At 36.5% G+C, this 22,058-nt stretch overlaps 1 protein-coding gene across 2 annotated transcripts in view; it reads left to right on the top strand.

The window, feature by feature from the left end:
* TLL1 (tolloid like 1) overlaps positions 1-21,787 on the top strand; it is a gene marked incomplete at both ends in the record, with an annotated part of 139,114 nt that extends 117,327 nt beyond the window's left edge. For both annotated transcript variants that reach the window (XM_083367246.1, XM_083367247.1), the window contains 12 exons: positions 209-311; positions 1,310-1,426; positions 2,380-2,525; positions 4,106-4,301; positions 7,664-7,789; positions 9,064-9,224; positions 10,181-10,361; positions 13,037-13,162; positions 13,671-13,798; positions 19,366-19,579; positions 20,011-20,261; positions 21,653-21,787. In XM_083367246.1, coding sequence (XP_083223372.1) covers positions 209-311; positions 1,310-1,426; positions 2,380-2,525; positions 4,106-4,301; positions 7,664-7,789; positions 9,064-9,224; positions 10,181-10,361; positions 13,037-13,162; positions 13,671-13,798; positions 19,366-19,579; positions 20,011-20,261; positions 21,653-21,787 — 1,884 coding nt within the window. The remainder of the gene's footprint in view (positions 1-208; positions 312-1,309; positions 1,427-2,379; positions 2,526-4,105; positions 4,302-7,663; positions 7,790-9,063; positions 9,225-10,180; positions 10,362-13,036; positions 13,163-13,670; positions 13,799-19,365; positions 19,580-20,010; positions 20,262-21,652) is intronic.
* Positions 21,788-22,058: the final 271 nt, after the last annotated feature.

Below are 22,058 nucleotides of genomic sequence, written 5' to 3'. Positions count from 1 at the left end.
CACATGTCCTGTGTTCTTCTGTCTGTCATAAACACATACATGCCCCATATGATGCTATTCAGAAGGCAAGACTTCCAAAATTATTTTAGAAATATCTTCTTCTACTTTAAAGCCAGTATACTGGTAAGAAAAGCTTCCCAATTTTCTTTTTTTTTGTCAGGCTACAAACCAACTTATTGGTATTTTATCTCTTTTACATTTATTCCAGATTGTTCTAAACTTTACAACAATGGACCTTTATAAGAGCAGCCTCTGCTGGTATGACTACATTGAAGTAAGAGATGGCTACTGGAGAAAATCACCTCTGCTTGGTATGAAACTATTGTGGTCACTTTTGAAAACTGAAAGATAGAAATAACAATAACATAAATGGAAATGGAGTTAATATTTTGAATCAAGCGGGGTTGTCTGTAGGGAGGGGTAAAAAAGTCAAGATTGCAACCACAATCATGCAGTCCAAATCCTTCTTTTTATGTGCTCATGAAAAAGCTGGGAAAAGTGTTATAGGATGATATTATGTTATGGGTACACTTTGTCTCAAGATATGATTTCAGAATGAATATAGGTTAGGGTATTTTAGTTTAAACATAGTAAGTTAGTGTCTGTTATTTACACATCTGCATTATTTCCTTCACAGTAAAGCTTTTTTTAAAAAAAATCAAATTATTTCTTCAATGTTTGTTCCACATTAAATTTTATTTTATTCTCATCTGGCTGTTTATAGATGTATTATTGTCCACTGTTGTCAAACAAACACAACACACACACCCCACAGACACTTTACTCCAGCATAGCCATTCCTTTACCTGAGTAAAAGCAGTGGCAAAGTAAAAGCTGGAAGAGCGATTAAATCAAGGTTTGGCGAGCAGTGTCTGTGCATCCTTTGAAGTTCACCTTGGGTGACACATTGCCATTTCCAGTAGGGAATTAAATAAATTTACAATTCGAAGCCAAATTTAAATGATTCCCCCAAACAAAAATAATATCTATCATCTCTCTCTTATCTCTCTCTCTTTCATCTATCTATCATCTGTCTGTCTGTCTTTATCTATCATCTGTCCGTCCATCTGTCTATATCTATCATCTGTCCGTCCATCCATCCATCCATCCATCCATCCGTCTGTCTGTCTATATCTATCTATCTATCTATCTATCTATCTATCTATCTATCTATCTATCTATCATCTATTATCCATCCATCCATCTTCCAGAACTATAGTTTAGATTTCGGACTGCTTATATCATACTGCATGGCATGACCTTTAGAGATGCCTTAAAATGCATTATCTCACTTTTTACATTTTTTTAGGCAGATTCTGCGGAGATAAACTCTCAAACACCCTCACATCTAGTGATAGTAGAATGTGGATTGAGTTCCGCAGCAGCAGCAACTGGGTAGGAAAAGGTTTTGCAGCCATTTATGAAGGTGAGTCCTTAGGCAAGTCAGCTAGGTTAAACTTTTATACCAGATTAACATCTATGGCCCAAATTCAGCAGAATATGCATTTTGGCATAACATGTGAATTTTAAGAAAAGGAAGGGAAATACCAAAATACTAAACTATGTCTCTTGAGGTAATCACTTGCTATTTTTTTCCCCTCAGATTTCCTCAAAGAGGAAAGTTTTGAGCAATTATTTAGATTACTTTTAGGATAATTAGCAGTCTTCCGTACTGGCCAGATTTACTGAAGCTTATTAATTACAGACCCAATAAACTTATAAGGGATCAAACTGGAGAAGATTGCCTTATGTGTTAAAGTAAGGATGGGTTGGTAGATGTGAGTTCAGGTGTGGATATGCATTGTGGAGGCCAGGCCAAATCAATGTTTTCTTGCATCCAAGCCCTGAATAATTACCAGGTGCTCTCACAGAGAATACTTGGGTAATATAGTTATTATTTTACACAACTTTCAAGTATCTTATTTTGCGTTTTAATCTCTCAGTAGATATTTCTGGACCCTTCTGAGTTGTAATAAACCTGCAAACTGTGGCAGCATACCAGGATTTGCATGCTTAGAGCTTCCTTTCTGATGAGAAGGGAATTTTCCATGCACTGCATATTTCCCATTGTGCATGCCAAGCATTTATTTCCCTTTCATAGGCAACAAAGGGAAACCCCTACATTAAAAGGTATTGGCCCAGACACTGAAGCTGCTGGGTCATTTCCTATGGCTCCTGTCCAGTCTATAATTTACAGTATACATACTGTGGGTGGATTGCACTGCATACAGTTTTAAACATAAATTTTACCAGGAACACTTGATGAAGGATTCACATATTTGTCATTTGAATGGGTCCTCCAGAAACAAGTAACTTCTCATTAAAAATAAAATGTTAACACTGGAAATAAGCCTACATTTCTTCTTTTGTGTTCTTTAGCAATTTGTGGAGGTGAGATACATAAAAATGAAGGCCAGATCCAGTCTCCTAATTATCCAGATGACTACAGACCAATGAAAGAATGTGTGTGGAAAATAACAGTATCAGAGAACTACAATGTCGGATTAACCTTTCAGGCATTTGAGGTAAAGCCTTTTAACTGATCTGAGCAAACCATCTCGTGGCTAACTGACAGTGACATTTAAGGGAATCCTCATTAAGCCAACATAGACACAAAGCACTCTCTGTATAACATAAAGCCATACAGTAGTTCATATTTCCTTTCACTGAGAGTTTTTTCATTGCAGAAATTTCAAAAGATGAAAGGGTTTTATATTATCTCAGTATTTGAATAGGAAAGTTCTAAAAAGTGACAATAGTTTCTTTTAACAAGTAACCAATCCTGTTCCAAAGTCTATTTAAGGAGTAAGACTTTTATTTCTTTCTAAAATCTCTTTGTTCCCATTTCCTTCTTCATACAATTACGTCGTGCTGATATTCTATAAAGGGATCAAAATTGTAATGAATTTTGTAACAATTTATAATTTTAATTTTTCTACAGTGTAATTCTATTTGCAGCCATATTTCTTACATACTGTTAAATAAGCCTATAACTCTAACCTTTTCTGATTTGTGTTATGATCTAGGCTAGGAATATATATTTCATAACGTCGTTCAAACTCCCTCTGTGACACAGGGATTATAAAATAGGTAGCTAGAAATATATAAATGAAACTTAGTAAAATAAAATTTATAAAGTTTTTATACAGAGAGCTCTGATTTTTTTTTACTGTATGTCTACTTTCTTTCCTTTTCATTAGCTGTTAAAAATAATAGGAATTCACACTGCAATCCAGCTCATAATCAATCAGCTCTGATTTTTTTACTGTATGTCTACTTTCTTTCCTTTTCATTAGCTGTTAAAAATAATAGGAATTCACACTGCAATCCAGCTCATAATCAATCAACTTAGGTTGCAGAACTGTATTCTAAAGATTAAAGAGCCATCTTAATGAAATTCATCTGGACTAAGGACTGAGGGAAAAGCATTCTCAGTAAGATATAAAATATCCCTTAAATAGCACAGTTATAGAATTGGAAGCCTTGTGGTACTAATATCTCTGTTTAAAGATACTAGCTTCCCTGCTTCCTGGAGATATCAAAGAAATATGGCTTCCAAATTAGAATTGCTAGCCCCAATAGACCACTGGACTGAATCAAGTAAAGAAATTTTTAACTGTACTAAATTTTAACTAAGGCAAAAAATATATTCCAATCTAATCTGTTATATTAAAATTATATTGAAAATGATTTTTGTTTCTCAATAAACTACATTATCTGTTGAATTTCCAAGCTATATAACTTTTCCTACATTTCCTACTTGCATCTACCTTAAGTTCAGCTTGATACATATTTGGCCACAGGGATGACAAATAAACATCTCTTGGTGCCAACATAATCTTATCTCCAATTTAGTTTTACTTTTTAAAGAAGCCCTGCTCAGAATTTGAATAGGTTTCCCAAGAAAACAGTATAATATAAATCCTTGACATTTAGTCTTAATGAAATGTAAAGAAGCTTTTATAATTAGACTACAAATATTTTTATAGTAAAAACTAAGTAATTCAGCTAATCTAAAAATTGCTAGCAGAAATATTAGCATATTATAATTTTAGCATATGTTAGCATATTATAATTTTGATCAAATACCATTTTATGTTTGCAGATTGAGAGACATGATAATTGTGCCTATGATTATTTAGAAGTCCGAGATGGGTTGAGTGAAAGCAGCCCTTTGATTGGCCATTTTTGTGGCTATGATAAACCTGAAGATATAAGATCTACCTCAAATACCCTATGGATGAAGTTTGTTTCTGACGGAACAGTCAATAAAGCAGGATTTGCTGCCAATTTTTTTAAAGGTAACAGTTTGGGCAATTAGTGGGGTAGTTACATTTAAGAGCTGTGGTGGTGCAGTGATTACAAATCTAGACAGCACACTAAAAAGCAGAGACATCACCCTGCCAACAAAAGTGCGTATAGTCAAGGCTATGGTCTTCCCAGTTGCAATGTATGGCAGTGAAAGTTGGACCATAAGAAAGGCTGAGCGCCAAAGAATTGAGGCCTTTGAGCTATGGTGCTAGAGAAGACTCCTGCGAGTCCCTTGGAATGCAAGGCAATCAAACCGGTCAGTTCTAGAGGAGATCAACCCTGACTGCTCTTTAGAAGGCCAGATCCTGAAGTTGAAACTCAAATACTTTGGCCACCTAATGAGAAGGAAAGACTCACTGGAGAAGAGCCTAATGCTGGGAAAGGTTGAGGACAAGAGAAGAAGGGGACAACAGAGAATGAGGTGGCTGGATGGAGTCACTGAAGCAGTATGCGTGAGCCTAAATGGACTCTAGAACATGGTAGAGAACAGGAAGGCCTGGAGGAACGTTGTCCGATGGGTCGGAAACGACTTCGCAACTAACAACAACAACATTGCAGATTAATTCTGCTCACATCGCCAGGAGTTTGATTCCTTTAATCCTGACTGGCTCAAGGTTGACTCAGCCTTCCATCCTTCTGAGACTGGTAAAATGAGGACCCAGATAATTGGGGGTAATATTCTGGTTCTGTAAATCACTGTGAAGCAGCATGTAAATCTAATAGCTACTGATAAAACTTAGAAGAAAATAATGTAGATTATTTTATTGTTCAGACATTTTTTTCCTGCTTCTGCCCCTGATCCTGTAGCCTTCACTACTGAGACTGTTAGATTAGTTTAATCTATGAGTTTGCAGGTTTCTTTTTCATCTTTCATTTATTCTCATTATAAAGTGGTTTCCTAAACCAGAAGATCCCAAGTGATTTGAATGTATTTCTAGGGACAACGTCTCTCACTAATTTTGCTAAGAGTTCATTTTAAAGCTGATATTGCAACACAATTATTTTGAAGCTCAGATGGTTTATTAAACTGGAGGTAGCCTAAAAAGGGTTTATTATACTGGAGGTAGCCTAAAGCAGGGTGGAGCTAGAACCTCTCTATAGAGTAATGAGTAATAAGTATATCCAACTAAGTAAAATACAATACAAGAATCAACTGAATATAATTGAATATAGCAGCATTTATTTATTTACACAGCTGCTCAACTCAGGGCACCGTATATCATCAGAAAATAGCAGAAGTCAATTAAAACCCATAATCAAAGCATAAAACAATACACCAAAACAACCATATGCAAAAAGATGTGCCAAGAAAAAAACAACCCTCATCCAGTGGGTCATATCACTCCCATAAGGTAAAGGTAAAGGTTCTCCCGCACATGCGTGCTAGTCGTTTCTGACTCTAGGGGCCAGTGCTCATCTCCGTTTCAAAGCTGAAGAGCCAGTGCTTGTCCGAGGACGTCTCCATGACTAGATGCCAAAGGCGCATGTTACCTTCCCACCGTAGTGGTCCCTATTTTTCTACTTGCATTTTTTACGTGCTTTCGAACTGCTAGGTTGGCAGAAGCTGGGATGAGTAACAGGCGCTCACTCTGTTACGCGGCACTCGGGATTCGACCCGCCAAACTGCCGACCTTCTGATCAACAAGCTCAGCATCCTAACCCACTGAGCCACCGCGTCCCTTCACTCCCATACCCTGCATTTAAGGTATTTAATGGCTTTGATATTTTCAGCAAGGATGACCAATTCTGTATCCATACTGTGCCCAGGTTTGAACCTGATTGAAAGTGATCCATATAATCCTTTTCATCCAGGGCAATCATCTACTCAACAATCTTCCCTTCCTCTTCCATTGATCCTTAATCAGTGCCAGGTCACTGTCTCCTTAACCACATATGGAACCATTCCTTCTCTCCAGGAAAAATCTACTACCACTTGAACCCAACCCATGTCACGTGTAGGAAGATCTTAACTAACAAGAAGAAGCATCATCCTAAAATATAGGCTGATGCAGTCAGAGCTCCACTGTCTCTATCCAATTCCTCAATGTCAATAGGAAAAAACTCTTTCTAGATAATCAAATCACCCCATATCTCAGCCAGCTCCAGAGAACCTCCACAGGAGAGCTCCAACTCAAGTGAATCCAAGAGGTTTTAATTGATCGACTCAATAAAGTACTCAGGAATTCTACCAAGTACCCTCTGAAACCCAACTGCAACCATCAGCAGAGCAGATGAATAAATCCTCTCCCTGCAGTGGAAAGCAGATAGCGACATGTTAATGGAATCAACTATGGGGTAGATCTTGTGAGATAATGGATAACTACAAAAACTGTGCTGTACTGAATGAAGAAAGAGGACATTCTAAGAGCATAATTACAAAAATATATAGCATGGGGCTACCTTGTTTCCTAGAGCAGAGGTCCCCAACCTTTTTGGCACCAGGGACCAGTTATGTGGAGAGAGTTTTTTTCCATGGACCGGAGGGGGCATGGTTTTGTGTGCTGCCTGCATCCCATGGATGGTGCTTTGCTTGTTTGTGCAGCCCGGTTGCTGGCATGCCGCGGCCTGATACTGGTCCATGGACTGGGGGTTGGGGACCCCTGTCCTAGAGCTTATGTTCACCTTCTAGTGTCTTGTATTGTCAGTGTTCCTCTAAATTCCTCTAAATTCCCTCTAAATGTTTTAGGGATGAGCTGACAAAGTTTATTATTTTTCAAGTCCCTGATTAAGTAACTAAGGGGGAAAGTTTTGCTTTATTTTACTCCTCCTAACTAGTCCTAATTTCTCCTATACATTATCTACACTTATTCTGAATAACTGAAATTACAAAGCATATTATTTCAGTCTCAGCTGTATCCCTGGCTGATCAATGTAAACAACAGAAGTATAGAATAATAAGTCTCTGGGTAACAGATATTTATAATGGAACTATGCAAGAACTTTTACTTAGGAAAAGGAACTAAAACATATTTTAGATCTAGAGCAGTGTGATAACACTTGGAAGCAGCTCAGACAGATTCCTCTCCAATTTACTGGGTTATAAAAAGGGGGAATGGGTATAACAATCAGACTTGCAAGATTCTATTATTATAGCCAATCTCAATAAAAATAATTTCAGCCTCCCTGTGGAGGTTAATTTTCTGGTCTGGTCTAATCAATTGGGACTGATAGAATATAAGGCCAATGCTTAAAGGAGTGTGCCTGTCTTCTCAGTTATTAGATGTATCCTACTTTGTGAAAATGCTTACATCAATCACAGTTTGAGTTATAATTACAAGTTTGTTGTTATTGTAATACAGTAGAAAAAAGTGGTAAGTTTATGTTTTAATGCAATGCTATTTTTATTTCTCAGAGGAAGATGAATGTGCCAAATTGGACAATGGTGGATGTGAACAACGATGTGTGAATACGCTGGGCAGTTATCAGTGTGCTTGTGATCCAGGTTATGAGCTTGGGCCTGATAAGAAGAGTTGTGAAGGTAATTGTGTGTACTAATTTTCAATATTCCAGAGACAATTTAGCTTTATTACATAGCTTGCTTTTATGGCAAGTACTGTATCTGCATTTAGCCCAATTTTACATTCTTGCCAAGGCTGGTTTTGTATATGTATTATAATCCTTACACCAGCTATTTCTCAAAAATGCTGACCAGATAATAGATTCCATGCATAGTGAGTTAATAAAAGTTTACTCTAGCCAGCTGGCTATTTTCAATGTCAGTATGTCTTGCTCTTAGTGAGATGGGTATAAATTTTATGAAATCATGGAAAATATTTAACTATTAAAAACATCTCTAGATATAACATTTGTGTGTTCTAAAAGTAGCACTGTGTATTTAAATACAACAGGAAAAAGATAAAATTTACCATGCTCATACTTTGTTAAGTCTCTTTACTATTACCATTCTATTAGGTTGCTTGGATTTTTACCAAGAATAAGGTAAAATCAGGTCTCAAATTACTGCAAATGTGCTCATTTTCCTCTACTTCCATTCCACTTTGTAGGTAAGGCAGCAAACAAGGACCTCTGGCCACAAATAACTATTAAATAAACATATAGCAGTTGCCTAATATACCTGAGTGAACCAGCAAGTGTCCATTACAGTAACTCAGAAAGATGGGAGTTAAAACATGGTGTTATATAACAGTTTTGACTTCATTCCACTGCACAGGGCAAATTATCTTTGTGTCAATAGCTTCATTCATACTCTCAATAATTGCAATAAAGAGATGAATTAGGACAGTGGTTTTCAACTTGCAGGCCACGCCCACTCCAGCTCCGTATCGTGTTATGTCATGATACGTCACGTGACACGATCGAGTTTGACACCCGTTTCCTAGACCCACCATGAATTCTGTTTTGGTTTTGTCTTTTCTTTTCTATTTTGACTTTTATGAGTCTACAGTTTGAGTTGATACAAAGTTGAAAATATGAGTAAAGAAAAGAAAAAACTGGGATTTTCTGAGAGTGATAAGATATAGTACATATTTGCTTTTTAAAAAATGAAACAATATTTATGCATGGATCTACATTGTTCTTCAGCCTCCTTATCTGCAGTCCATATATGCTAATAGGCAACATTGGCCATTATTTTGAATTTATCTGTTTTGTTTTGTTTTGAAAAAAATATATTAATAGATTTTTTACTGATTTTTTAAGTTAATTAATTACTATTTAATATTTTTCACATGTACAAACTATGATTTTATGAACTTGTAACTTTATGAATCTCTTGCTTTGCTTTTTTTCTAGCTGCCTGTGGGGGTCTTCTGACAAAACTGAATGGGACTCTAACAACACCAGGATGGCCCAAAGAATATCCTCCTAATAAAAACTGTGTGTGGCAACTTGTTGCTCCCACCCAGTATAGAATCTCAGTGAAGTTTGAGTTCTTTGAACTGGAAGGGAGTGAAGTAAGTTAATTAATTAACACTATCAAAAGTTTAGGTCCAGAATTAGAATTTTTAAGAGCCAGGAAAAGTCAAGATGGCCAAATGTTAGGTCTTTTCACAGAGAATATCATTCATTCAGTAAAAAAGCTAAAAATATTTTGGTTAACAAATTAATAAGAATGTTCCAACTCATTTAATACCAGTTTACAGACATAGGAGAGAGTCATGATTTAGGTAACCAAAATGGAAAATGTAAGTTTTTAAATTAAACCAAACATATGGAAATACCACGGAAGGCAAATTACATAGGTATAACAGTACTCTTTACATTAAGGTTAAAGGTAAAGGTTCCCCCGCACATGCGTGCTAGTCATTTACGACTCTAGGGGCTGGTGTTCATCTCCGTTTCAAAGCTGAAGAGCCAGCGCTTGTCTGAGGACGTCTCCGTGGTCATGTGGCTGGCATGACTAGATGCCAAAGGTGCACAGAGCGCTGTTACCTTCCCACCGTAGTGGTCCCTATTTTTCTACTTGCATTTTTATGTGCTTTTGAACTGCTAGGTTGGCAGAAGCTGGGATGAGTAACAGGCGCTCTCTGCTACGTGGCACACGGGATTCGACCCGCCAAACTGCCCACCTTCTGATCAACAAGCTCAGCATCCTAACCCACTGAGTCACCGCGTCCGTACTCTTTGCATTACATTATTATTAATAGCAAAGGAATTTGAATCATAATACAACTGAGCTGATATTAAGATCCTGCAATAAGTAGGGTTCTAAGTCTGCCATGTTACTCAAGAAAAAAGCTATCCAAAGCCTCTTCTATATTTGATCAATTGGGTGTAATGAGTAATACAAGCAATAAAATAAAATAAAAAAGAGCTAAACCACTTTATCTCTCATGGTTGAAGGTATACATTGAAAGATAAATACATTTCTTAGTTGCATTAGGATTAATACTGGTGTTTCATTTTTTAGGTGTGCAAGTACGATTACGTGGAAATCCGTAGTGGCCTTTCTACTGATTCCAAACCACATGGCAAATTTTGTGGTACAGAAGTGCCTGAAGTTATCACATCCCAGTATAACAACATGAGAATTGAGTTCAAATCTGATAACACAGTTTCAAAAAAAGGTTTCAAAGCTCACTTCTTCTCAGGTATTAAAACAAATACAATATCTGTATGAATGTTTGGGTTTTTCAAACACAACTAAAGTTTTCAAAATCTCCAGGATAAGATTTGCTTATGCTTTTCATTTTTTGGTTCCATTCAAGATGAATGGCCTGTCTCTCTATCCCTTAGATGTAATGGTTGTTTATTCAGCCTGCCTGGTGCCCATCAGAAAAGACCGAACAACAAAGAAAGGGGGTGGGGAGGGAATTCAGGTTTGCCTCTCCGAATGGAATGTGAAAGGGAGGAAGTAATAATGTTGCAAATGTACTGGTGATTCTCCTTTTCCCCCACGAGGGGTTTGATACCTGAGACTCGACTGACCGAATGGACTGAAGGGTGGGGTTATTACTCAGGGACACTTTAGTATCGATCTGTGAAACAGCTTCAGATCCTGTCTATATTATCCACTGTCAACCATGTTTTAGTAAAAGTTCCTGTTTGGACAATCTTGTCTCCAAGAGTTCTTCTTTCCTAAGGGTGGGTTCTGACAGACTCTTCAAAAGAATGCAAATGACCAGCTGTCTGCAAGAAATATAAATCCTTTCATTCCCACCCTCTAGTCTAGCTGAAGAAGCTTCTTGGATGAGAAGCAAAATGTCTTCAAAGAAAAACAAGAAGGTCCAGTTGCCTCTTGAAAAAAGCAGCTTTGGGAAACAGATAGGTTAGAAACTCTAGGAAAGGTTTATTAGAGAAGTCAAGAGAAACAGAACCAACTACTTCACTCAGGTTGTAATATCTGGAAGAGATTAACAAGACTCAAAAGACATTTTATATCAACTTTTTAATTCTCTGAAAAGGTAACAAGGGTTTGAAAGGCAAGTAAATAAAATTGGTATGATAGATAGTTGAAGCTATGAGTCAGATTATAACATTTGCCCTAAATCTAATCCCTCCATATATGTCGAACTACGATATCTCAAGGCTAACAAAACTGAGGTGAAAAAATCTAGTTAAATACAAGATGAAAAAGAGTTTCCTGTGTCTCCTAAGGCTAGCTAGTTATAATCTGGGTCATAGCAGCCCAGATCTCATCGCTCTAAATATCAGCTAGTTTGGAGGACGTGGGTTGAGACATGCCTGCAGTTGATTATCAGTCCCATTCATTACAGTCATAAAGCTACTGATAGGCCTGCATGGCATCAGTTTTGACTTTAGGCTGAAATAAGGTATAATTCTGAAAAATATGAAACCTCTCTCCTGCCAGCAAAGACAATAGACTCCTTTACCCAAGAGCCCCAGGCTTATTTGTTTTAACTTCCATGGAATGTCTTGCTCATAAGCGATTTTGCATCGTATGTCATGACTCTGATCAGTAGCTTCAACAAGAAGTGTAGAAGAAGTAAAAATGATCAAGTATGACTATTGCATCCATAATAAGAAATACAAATGTAGAATGCATGATTGATCACCATGAACTTTCAAGCATTCTCTTGAGACAAAAAAGAAATTATTTATAGCTAAAATAATAAGATACTTTTTACTTTTTTCAGATTAATTTCCAAATTGTATTACATTGTTTAAATCTTCATTTTACAAGCCTGAACGCTGAAAGAAACTGCTGGTTCTATTTCTTAACTGAAACTGGAAATATTTACTATATTTAGTGGAAAGATTTATTATCTAAAATGGATATATATATTTGCAGACAAATAGGTCTGGGGAATCATAAAGATAATTATGTTGCAGTAACCAGATAAAAAATATAATTATTCTATCGTTGAGCACACTAGTGCTGGGAAAATGACACAGTCACTCATCTATCTTGCTACATTTTTTCCCCCCACAGAAGACAGCTGCCTCTAAGGACAGCATTTTTATTTTGAAATCATGCAAAGATTTTGATACAGGCCATGTGATATAATTCATATCTATCTCTTTGAGGATCTGAAAGATGGCCATGTACTTTGTGAATGAATCAGATCTAATGTATTGTTGAAAATGGATCTTTTCTAATTATAAGAACTATTGAGAGAAAAAATACATTTTAAAAGGATCATTTTAAAGTTGGAAGTCTGATTTCCATCCCTGAACATGATTTGCAAGTAATCTGTAAAAGGTTTACTTTTTTTTAAATTTAATCTGGTAAATTAGAATTTGTTTTCTTATAAGTTTTTCAACCTGGAATGAACCCTTGTTTATATAAATCATAGATAAGATTTTTACTTCAACATTCATTACCAGTGCCAAACCATTGTATCCTGCTCCAGTTTTACTTTTGTCTCATTGTTAATTGGGAAAAGCATTACATTGTCATTCAAACTCTAAATAACATAATTTAATAAGCAAATATGTTATTCACACACAAACATACACACACAGACACACTTACATGCAGATATATAATACATAAGGCTTCAAGCATCTTGGTGATAAGGCTTTGCCAATTAATAAAATATATATTTTCATTATACATTAATTTATCAAATATTATAATTTTGATAATTAGTATAATTTTGATTTTATTTCTATACACTTGACCAACTGTGAGACAATTGCAATCAAATCAAGGAAATACAATTTCCTGTTGCATTGTCATTATGTATGGCTCTTTTTTCTATATTTTCCCATAGGGACTTTAAACCTAACCAAACCGTTAAGTACCTTTTTATGAAAAATAGAAGTAAATTCTCTTTGCAGAATAAACGTGTATATTTTATAGATAAAGATGAATGTTCAAAGGACAATGGTGGCTGTCAACATGAATGCATTAACACTTTTGGAAGCTATGTATGCCAATGCCGGAATGGATTTGTGCTTCATGAAAACAAACATGACTGCAAGGAAGGTAAAAAGTAGTATGGCAGAGAAGCTTATTTTAAAGAAGTTGCTTGAGTACATCTTATCTTATGCATGTATTCTTATATTTGCACCTGTTCTAAGATTGTAAGATGTTTCATTGAAAAGTGTTATGTAACAGGCTATACAAAATATTCAAATATTGTATAACCATGACTTCAAACTCAATGGAAGCATCATCTATGCATGCAGAAGAATGTACAAGTGAATGAATGGGAGGGTCATTAAACAGCCATACCAAATATTCAAGAGGATGGAGATCTCAAATTATTTCCACAACTCTCCAAATTAATGTTATGGATTATTGCACGTTGTTCTCAGTAATGAGTTTGCTAATCGTAGATGTTGATAGTTAAAATTGAATGATTACACCATATTAGCTTCCAACAAATGCTTCCTTTTTTCATAAAGCAGAGAATTAATATCTGGCTTATCTAGCTGTGTGATATAATATATTTTCACTCAATTCATTGATACTCTATCTATGATTAATGCAGCTGAATGTGAACAGAAAATCCACAGCCCGAATGGAATTATTACAAGCCCCAACTGGCCAGACAAGTACCCAAGCAGAAAAGAATGCAGTTGGGAAATAAGTGCCACACCTGGTCACAGGGTCAAAATAGTAAGTAGTAGTTAATATTAGTAACAAATTTATCAAAAGTTTAACTTGAATCAATAGTATTGTTAATGAAGCAGAAATTGAATCAACCAATTTTTTAAAAATATTGTTTTGTCAGAACGTATGTTTGATTAAAGATCACTGATAAGTGCCAATACTTAAATTCATATACCAAAAGCAAAAAGTGATTTGCAGCTTGCATGGGCACACATACAACACCTGTCAGGAATACCTCATAAGCATAGAGCAAATCTGCAAGTCAAGAAAAGATGCAATTACTCTATGTGCATGTCCATATGTACTCTGAATCACGTTTTGCCCTTCAAAAACAGACCTAGGCACATCATATCTATGCTGTATTTCAACAGATCTCCCACTGTCCAGACCCCATTCCCATGTGAATTCTTTTCCAATTAGCTAAGCAACCATATTGTGAGTGGAGTTCCCCCTCTGCAACACACCATCATGATTCTAAGCTTGTAAATGACCGAAAAGGTTAGAGACCTCTATAGCAGAAGTAAAATAGGCACACGGACATATCGTATTTAGCACATTATAATGTAATTCTTGATAGCTATATGATTTTATTTTAAAATATTTAAAAATAGGAATGGGAATTCAGTAAAGGTATCTATTTCTCATTTCCTAAGTGGGGCTGAAATGACTTCATTTATTGAGTGTAGCCATTTATGAGGCCAAAAATAATCCTATCATATGGCATGTTCTGGACATGTGTAAAAGTTGACAACGTGTTCTGGATTTTCATTAAAAGAACAGAGTGTTTGACGTTTTCTCTCCTTTATTTAGAGTTTTTATCACATAGCCTTGAATTCATTTGGTCGGAAAGGTTTTTTTTCTCACTGTCATTTAGTGACACGTTACCTCACTTAATTTAAATAACTCACGAATCAGCTATATTTGCAATGCATCAAAAAATAGCACCATTTATTCTAAAGTCCTTTTGTACTCTTACCAGCTTCTTGAGTTTGCAGTGTCGCTTATCCATCATTTATAGCAACTAATCTTTGTCTCTAAAATTACCTGCTTGTCCTGCCTGAAGAAAAGGAATGCCCCATTCCATTTGATTCCTCATAAGATGATAAGGTAAAGGTTCCCCCACACATGCGTGCTAATTGTTTCCGACTCTAGGGGCTGGTGCTCATCTCCGTTTCAAAGCGGAAGAGCCAGCGCTTGTCCGAGGACGTCTCCGTGGTCATGTGCCCGGCATGACTAGACGACAAAGGCACACAGAACGCTGTTACCTTCCCACCATAGTGGTCCCTATTTTTCTACTTGCATTTTTACGTTCTTTCAAACTGCTAGGTTGGCAGAAGCTGGGATGAGTAACAGCCGCTCACTCTGTTATGCGGCACTCGGGATTCGACCTGCCAAACTGCCGACCTTCTGATCAACAAGCTCAGCGTCCTAACCCACTGAGCAGTTGTTAAATCACATCCAGTCAGACAACAGACTAGGATCCTGTACCTCAGTTGAGGCTAGCAGGTTCTCTAATCTCCAGAAACATTTTGAGGATATTTGTCTAACATTATATTAGTAGTAGGAAGGGGGCAGTAATAGGAGAGGCACCAGGCTTCAGGGTTCTTGGCCTCCATTATAAGAATTCTGGCGGGTAAGTGGGTGGTCTTTGGATGACCTTGCAAAAAGGCCATTTTGCTGACTGTGTTTATAATGAATTACAGTTCAAGACTATGCGGAGAGGCTTACCATCAGTTTGAAATGATGTACAACACACACAATATGAAAGACAGTTTGGTGTATTAGTTAAGGCATCAGAAACTGGGAGGCCAGTTCCGTCTTATACACAAAGCCAACTGGGTGATCTTGGTTCAGTTGCTTTCAGTCCTAGGAAAGCGGCAATAGCACACCACTTTTGAAAAACCTTGCAACCCTTGTAGAGTCCCACAGGGCCTTATCTAGGCAGCCTGTAAGAAACTGACAAGTTTCAACAGAAGGAAAAAGGGAAAAGACACAAAAGATACATACACATACACAAATGAATGTTTCCTTCAAGTATTAATGAGTTAAATGTGTTACTGGGACAATAAAAGACCCTAAATATAACTGTATTACTAATATAACTGTATTACCTTTTAGGAGAAATGTAATTATGATCAAATTCTTCTTGGCCTTTGGGCTACGATGAAGTTTAATGTATAATTTAAATGTAAGGTTCTAGGAGTACAGTCCTGTACTATTCTCCTTGGATAATTTTTTCCAAACACAATGGAAAGACTGTACATGGGATTGTGTTATAAACACACAATTCTACACACATTGCCTTGAAAGAAATTCCATTGAAACATGCTTCCTTTTGGACCTTGGTAAAGTTTTCCCCTGTTCAGTTGTGTGTGATTATAGGAGTCAGTACTCATCTCTGTTTCTTAGCCAAGGAAACCAGCATTGTAGAAACACATTATCGTGGTCATGTGGCCAGCGAGTTATGCACTGAGGCATACATATGTACAATTTTACAGTGAAACTAACAGCTTTTCTGTAAAACACAATGGGTTGCATGCTAACTATGAATTCTTCCAGATGAGTCTCTTCACTATGCAGTCATTCTGCCATCTTTACAGTTTTATGGGCTCTAAACAGTCTAATTATTCACCTGTTCTCTTTCCCCCCCTATCATTTCATCCATCTCCCCACACCCCCAGCCTAAGAAAATCTGCTGAAAAGGGAAAGCAATATAGCCATGTAATGCTTTTGACTGGTAGCATTAGCAGTCTTCCATTGGAAAAATCACTTTAGTCATACTTATTTCCTTTATATAAAGGAGACATCAATTAATTATGGCCTGCGGGTTGAATAGATCTAGTTCTCTTTTTAATAGAAGTGAACTAGATGTCAAATAGCACAATGATTGGCCCTTTGAAAGTTGCACACTAATAGTGAACAAAATTTATGAGTGGCATTTGGGATAATAGTTCAGCTGTTTATATTGCATCTGCAGCTTCTTTCTATTAATAAGAATGTCTGATCTTAATGTGGTATGTCAGGAGAAAGTATCGCTTGCAATACTTGTGCTTGTTCTGATTATTTCCATTTTACTGCCAAAATGTCAACACTTGAGCGATATGAAATTTCTCAAGGACAGCTGTTAATATGAAGTGGCAACACATTGTACTTTGGCTGACTTCCATTAGGGTGTCTGTAGATTAGAACAGCCTTATTGTCCAAGACATTTTAACAGATCTCTTTGCTCTGTATTTGGTTCTTGTTGAATTTTATTCCTTTTAAATAGACTTAATTTTATTTGCTAGAAGATTCTTCTGATGCTCTTATTCCTATTCAGTGTTTTCATGTATGATGGAAAGCTTAGAGGTAAAGCTGCAAGGATGTTAACTTCATTTAATATATACTTTTATCAGAAGTGTATATCAGAAAAGATAGATGTTTCTCTTTTTTAATACTTTTATTGATAACTTTAAGCAGTGGAAATCCTATACAAATTTAGAACAGTATTTTATATTTATACTAAATATAAAAATGCTATTATTTTAATAGTATTATTAGGGAAACATAGGAATAACATTTTTTATAAAATCTCTGCATTCTGGCATAACTGTTCTTCAGTTGATTTTTCCTCAATCCCAAACTTCAGATAAAATGTTTCTCCTTTCATAGAAGAATGCCTATTTTTCATCTAGTCTCATTCAATTCTGTGTTTTCCTGTACTCCAACTGAACTCTCAATATGGGATACACCTGCCCTAAAAGTTTTACTGAATTTTCTTTGGATTTTAAATGAAGAAACGTAATGTGTGACAGTGACTTTTAACCTATTACAGCCTACAATTCCCATGTTCAAGAAAGAGGCCTATAGGGAAGTTACAACTAGCAGAATGTGATTAATATCCTTACAAGTGTATGAACTTTGCATAGGTTTGGGCTGCAGTGGAGCATTGTAGCTAATGAAGTGCTGAGGAATATTGTTTTCCAAATAATTTATATTCAGGTTGGTGAAAAATAATTTGGTGCTGAAATTTTACCAAAGTAGAAGATAATTTTGCAGAAAAGGAACTTGAGTCAAATGCTGTGTTCTTGTATTTGTTTAGTAATGAAATTCTAAGGGGTGTATATTCTGTCTTTCATTGTACAGTCATCTCTCCAGAGGTCTGGTGTTTCTGTGGATCCCTTTTGTTGTTGTTGTTAGTTGCGAAGTCGTGTCCGACCCATCGCGACCCTATGGACAATGTTCCTCCAGGCCTTCCTGTCCTCTACCATCTTCTGGAGTCCATTTAAGCTCACGCCTACTGCTTCAGTGACTCCATCCAGCCACCTCATTCTCTGTCGTCCCCTTCTTCTCTTGCCCTCCACCTTTCCCAGCATTAGGCTCTTCTCCAGTGAGTCCTTCCTTCTCATTAGGTGGCCAAAGTATTTGAGTTTTAGCTTCAGGATCTGGCCTTCTAAAGAGCAGTCAGGGTTGATCTCCTCTAGGACTGACCGGTTTGATCGCCTTGCAGTCCAAGGAACTCGCAGGAGTCTTCTCCAGCACCATAGTTCAAAGGCTTCAATTCTTTAGCGCTCAGCCTTTCTTATGGTCCAGCTTTCACTGCCATACATTGCAACTGGGAAGACCATAGCCTTCAGTAATCCATGAAGGGGTCTGTGGATCCCTACACTTAATTAAATCCTAGGCCTGGGGGGAAGACGTTATAAAGGAACGCCCCTATTGGAAATTTTCAATAAAGATGCTATAGTTACCACTGAGTATGTCTCCTATCTCCAGTATGATAGAATTTCTGTTTTCCCAAGAGTAATTCAGAATTATTATTCACCCAACTTCTGTGCTCATAGATTTAGTTCAAGAATTTTGAAGAGCTGTTTCTGTCTAGTTCGAGTTATAATTATGTTCACCATCACAGACGTTTCATGCCAGCAGAGGAAAATCAGAAGGAAATCTATTATCCACACATTTTATTCACTGCTGAAGCTTGAAAATTGCTTACATTGAACAAAGGAAAATAATATATAGGGATGAAAAGAAAAGAAATCTTTGAATGTTTAAGTTTATGAAAATTTCTTCCTTTTTAAAAAAAAGTGTAGTCAGCCAAAATACCAAAATGTTTTTCTTTTCTTTTTTAGTTGTGGCTATTTAATGAATTCATTTCTAAAAGATTTAAAATATACTTTTAAAATTAGTTTTGTAATGCTTTTCAGAAATTTCCCTTTGGCTTTCTTTCCAGTTATCTGAAAAACATGAAACCATCCAATAAAGTTGAAAGAATCAACAAGTATTAGATATAATCCAGATTTTCTTACTTTTATCATAGATAGTTGCTAAATATCCTGGTCTTTTTAGTGCATTGCTAACTGAAAAAGCTATTAAGAGCACAGTTAGATCCAATACAAAAGGACTTGTACAATAAATCTCCAGAGTTCTCATAAATACCTGTGCTAAATTAGATCTTCATTATTTCATTGTTTGCTTCTTCCAATATCACTTTCACTTTTAATGTTTAGAATGATTCTGATCAGTAAGACTTTAGTATAACTGTACTTGGGACACACTTAAGTTCTGGATTAATATTTTGCTATTTATTCCAGGTGTTTATTGAGTTTGAAATTGAACAACATCAGGAATGTGCTTATGACCATCTGGAGGTGTTTGATGGAGAAAATGAAAAATTCCCAATTCTGGGGCGTTTATGTGGAAATAAGATACCGGATCCTCTTATTGCCACAGGAAATAAAATGTTTCTTCGATTTGTCTCTGATGCATCAGTTCAAAGAAAAGGCTTCCAAGCAACCCATTCAACAGGTGTGAAAATAATTCTTACTGACTTCAGTGGATACATGTTCAATGCCATTGTGGGTGAAAGTTTAATTTAAGTTCCTTGTTTAGGAAACAGAATATATTTTAAATAACCTATATGGAATGCATAGAATACATTTTAATAACCTATTCTGTTATTTCTTGGAAAACCAAACAGTAGTGTTTTGCTGCAGAATATAATTTAAATCAAGCTGAACTATAGGTCTTGGAGATCAAAATTCTTTCTTAAAAAAGTATCTGCCAGCAATTATGCTGCAATCCCATCGTCTTGTGATATCTATTTCTTTGTTTATACTGACATCTAGTGGTTTTTCTTTTGTTCTTGGTGCTTCTCAATCATGGTAGAAGAACTAATCTGATCCTTTCAAAACTAGAACTATATGGCACAAATCTTTTCTTTCCCCCATCTTGCACAGCGTGTGGTGGTCGCCTGAGAGTTGAAAGCAAGATGAGAGACCTTTATTCTCATGCTCAGTTTGGAGATAATAATTACCCAGTTCAAGCAGATTGTGAGTGGTTGCTGGTGTCAGACCATGGTTATCGAATAGAGTTGATTTTTCAGACGTTTGAGGTGGAAGAAGAAGCGGACTGTGGTTATGACTATTTAGAAGTCTTTGATGGTCCTGATACATCTGCTCTGAGGATTGGCCGGTTTTGTGGATCAGGGGTAGGTCACTTTTAAGTTTTGCAATTATCAAATTTCTCCATGAAATATTAGAATGTGTATTATGTAAAAATGTAATAGAGATGCCTATACTCCAGCATCTTTCGGTGGTTTTCCATTTTTCTGTAGAAGGCCTTCATGTCCACACAGTTTATTACAACAAAAATCTCTCTTAACTTTAAAGAAAGCTTCAGTATGGTGGAAGGATTATTGCTTAGGAAAAAAAAATACTCCTACAACTTGTGCTAAGAAAAATTGTGTTAAAGTAGCTTACTAGATTGTACCTGTAGTTTAGCTTTTTGCAGTCAGAGTATTTCTTTCTTAAAGCTAATAGAATCAGATAAATTTTGTTTTTGACAAGACTGGTTTTGTTACTGAGAAGCGGGTAGACAGAAACAATACATAAAGGTGTAGTATAGAAGAATTAAGGACTTTAAGGTTTCTATTATTGTTTACAATGATTTCAAAGGTACTGCCTGAAAACAAAACAATTGTGGCAGCTAACATTGTCAACAGCAAACACAACCATTATTTCTAATTCAAGGCAGATTTTAGTTCAAGGAAAAGTTAGGCAAATTGTCTTTAAGCTGAAGATGGAAAAGTGGAGGAAGAGTCTTTGGGGTTTTTTTTAGTTTTCTTTGTTCATAGAGCAGGAGAAATAGTTGGGTAGTTTTGAGTGGGGGGAAAAATAACAAAAAGGAAATGGCTTAAGTCAGTTCTTACCAGCTTTATTTCACAGTCCTTCATACTGCCTTGGCTTTAAATAAAAATGGAGAAAAATGGAGAAAAAAAGTACAGCATATGGCTGCATCTGTCATTTATTTTCTATTTTTTTTAAAAAAAAACAGCACTATTTTGTTCACTGGCCATAGTAGAAGAAACATAAACCATTATAATGCATTTTATTAAGACTGAGTATATGGTATTTCGGGGACAGGGTGGCTCAGTGGGTTAGGACGCTGAGCTTGTCGATCAGATGGTCGGCAGTTTGGCGGGTCGAATCCCGAGTGCCGCATAACAGAGTGAGCGCCTGTTACTTGTCCCAGCTTCTGCCAACCTAGCAGTTCGAAAGAACGTAAAAATGCAAGTAGAAAAATAGGGACCACTACGGTGGGAAGGTAAGAGCGTTCCGTGCACCTTTGGCGTCTAGTCATGCCAGCCACATGACCACGGAGATGTCCTCGGACAAGCGCTGGCTCTTTGGCTTTGAAACTGAGATGAGCACCGGCCCCTAGAGTCGGAAACAACTAGCACGCATGTGCGGGGGAACCTTTACCTTTACCTTATATGTTATTTCAGATAAAAGGACAGTGTAATTGCTGCAGAGTGAATGATTTATTGTTGTTTCTAGAATAGCCTTGGTAAGCCTCTCTATTTTCTTCTTCCTCCTACAGCCCCCAGAAGAAATTTATTCAGCAGGTGATTCGGTTTTACTCCATTTTCATACAGATGACACCATTAACAAAAAAGGCTTTCATATACGATACAAAAGTATAAAATACCAAGATAATGTTCACACTCAAAAATAACACAAGACACCCCTTAAGCCACAAAATTAAACAGAGAATGACTGTTGGAAGGGGTGGAGGGATTCTTTAAAGAAATACTGACAGCGTTAGTAAAAAGCAACGATTTTTATCCCGTGATTTCAAACGGAAGAAAAACTGAACCATCTCATTCTTAAATAAAATCCTCTCTGCAGAGGAACAGACATTATGTTGACGACATATGGTCTCCATTCATGGTTGTCTTTGCAAACTGGTGAAAAGATATTGCATGCTTCCAAGGAAACTGTAAGAG

The sequence above is a fragment of the Vipera ursinii genome (genome assembly GCF_947247035.1).
Source record: "Vipera ursinii genome assembly, chromosome: 7".
NCBI lineage: Eukaryota > Metazoa > Chordata > Lepidosauria > Squamata > Viperidae > Vipera > Vipera ursinii.
The sequence above is the reverse complement of the archived record's forward strand: the minus strand, read 5'-3'. Positions and strand labels throughout refer to the sequence as shown.